We start from the raw sequence: 2,170 nt of genomic DNA, 5'->3' as shown, positions 1-2,170 counted from the left end.
TTTGCTGATGTTATAATGTTGTTAGTGAAACTTTCTGCATGCTGCCTTCATTTGTTGAAGTTTCGTTTATTAGTTGAGGATTTCGTGTGGCTTGTGTATAGCACTTTGCTTGACCCTTGCTTCTATGAACTTTTGCATGATCTGATTGTTGGCTTCGTTTCTATTCCATTTTTTGATGAACTTTTCATAGTACAACGTAGTTAAGGAAATTTGATCTCGTAACTTCTTTGTCCCCACCTTAAAAGTTAAACACTCTTTTGATTAAATCATACTCTCGAATGCAGAACTTCTAACCATCTTCTTCCAACTAGATATTTTATTATATTGTGATATGAGAACTTACCTCGAATACTTGTATGGCCAATGACACTATTTCTGAGTTTATGTGAACTAAAACTTTTATGACTGTTTTCATAGTACTTCTAGCCATCTTCGATAAGAGTCTTAGATTTAGTAGAGCAAATGTGTGAGCTTTCAATGACAAATTGGAGTAAGGAAACTCAAAAAATAACTTTTAACACAAGTACATGGAGTGACTCAACTTTAGCTGTATGTTATGGTTGATAGGTGGCCATGAAGGTACATGTATCTAAGTCTAACAAACTGCAGTGGCTTCTTTAAGCTAAAACGTACAATATTCCAACAAAGGGACTTATTATAAGCTATTTTGAGTTACCTAAATAAAAGATGCACATAAATATTGTTACTTGTTTAGGTGGTTACAATATTTACATTTGATTGTTAATTATATCTTATTGTATTGTATGACAGAGAAAAAAGCAATAAATTTTACAGTCAAGGGACAGATCCCTTTACAGAACAATTAAAGCAAATAGTATACAAGCACAATGTCAAACCAGTGTCACAGCCAAAACTCTTTTTTGGATGGTATTTCCATATGATGTGCCTTCTTCAATGCGCTTATTCAACAGAAAGTATGAACAAATCCCTCGTAAATGAGTCCAACAACAATATGTGTCCACTAAGCAACCAGCCTAACATTAGAATGTCTACATCCAAACACCCACTGATTTAACGTCACTATCACAACCTCCATAAGTGAAAAAGAAATTGTAGTCTTTCGCGACTTTATCTCCTCATTCAAAGTAAATGCACCCAGAAGAAATTGAATTTATTCAATCATGAGAACAGAACCGGAAAGCATCAAAAGATCGTTAAGAAGATGAGTCGGATTGAGAAACAGGACAAACATATGTAAACCAGGTCAGAAAAGCTATATCGACCACTATATTTGTAATTGCTCCTATTTGTTATAAAATTCTGCTAGTTAATCAAGTAACTGTGACAGCAAAAGGTTTATTGTGGAGGGAAATCACTGTCTCAAAAGCTCCCACCAAAGCTTTAACCTTGATCTTCCCGATTTCAACAAGCTTACTCGCCGTCTCTTCAATCACATTATTCAACAAACCCTGCACATCTTTCTTTTCTTGCACATCCTGATGCCTCAAAATAATTTTTCCAGAGATGGGGATGGTATTACTTTTGTCACCATCAAATCCTTTCTTTTTAAAGATTCTCTTTCTTATATTGTTGTCCTGTCTTTCACCCACATGTCGTCCCCATCTAAATGTCAGCCTCCTAGGGCTGCTGGTTTCTTGTTGAAGATCAACTATCTTGACCCTCCTGAACTTCAGTTTCACTGCCGAAGAATTATTATCATTAGAAACACCTGTCTTACCTTTTCTCAACGTCTTTTTTAATTTTTCCCAACAGTTTCTACTTCTGCTCTGTGCAATAGCTTTTTGTTGCTAGAGGTGTATTCACCCAATGCACTGTCTGCAGGCTTAACAACTTCCTTTTTATCTTCTTCATTAGACAACGCACGTGATTGTAAATGGGATGAAAACTTTGGTGATGCTTTCACTTTGGGAGTACGTAAATTTTTCTCAAGAACCATTTCAGGGTTCAGTTTGTTTGTCCCATCTCTCCGCATCTTGTTCTGGTCCTTCATCGTAGCCAACAGTTTTAAGCTTTTATTGCTTCTTACCCTCAAGATCAAAGATTTAACAGAGGAAGATTTTGGAGGAGATGAAAGAGTTGGCGTCTTCAAATATTTCTCTGCAGATACTTTAGGCACGATTATTTGTTTTCTATAATTAGCAACACTGTCTTTCTTGCCTCCTGCATCTACACCTCCTAAGATCTTAGA

General features: G+C 36.0%; 1 protein-coding gene across 1 annotated transcript; it reads right to left on the bottom strand.

The window, feature by feature from the left end:
- Positions 1–1,292: 1,292 nt before the first annotated feature.
- On the bottom strand, positions 1,293–1,972 carry LOC124890038. Its single transcript, XM_047401932.1, has 2 exons — positions 1,733–1,972; positions 1,293–1,649 (listed from the first exon to the last, which is right to left on the bottom strand). Exons 1-2 carry the CDS (start codon positions 1,970–1,972, stop codon positions 1,293–1,295), a joined length of 597 nt encoding a protein of 198 aa, XP_047257888.1.
- Positions 1,973–2,170: the final 198 nt, after the last annotated feature.

Source organism: Capsicum annuum, unplaced genomic scaffold (assembly GCF_002878395.1).
Source record: "Capsicum annuum cultivar UCD-10X-F1 unplaced genomic scaffold, UCD10Xv1.1 ctg10114, whole genome shotgun sequence".
NCBI lineage: Eukaryota > Viridiplantae > Streptophyta > Magnoliopsida > Solanales > Solanaceae > Capsicum > Capsicum annuum.
Note: the sequence above shows the minus strand (reverse complement) of the source record. Positions and strands in the feature narration are given on the sequence as shown.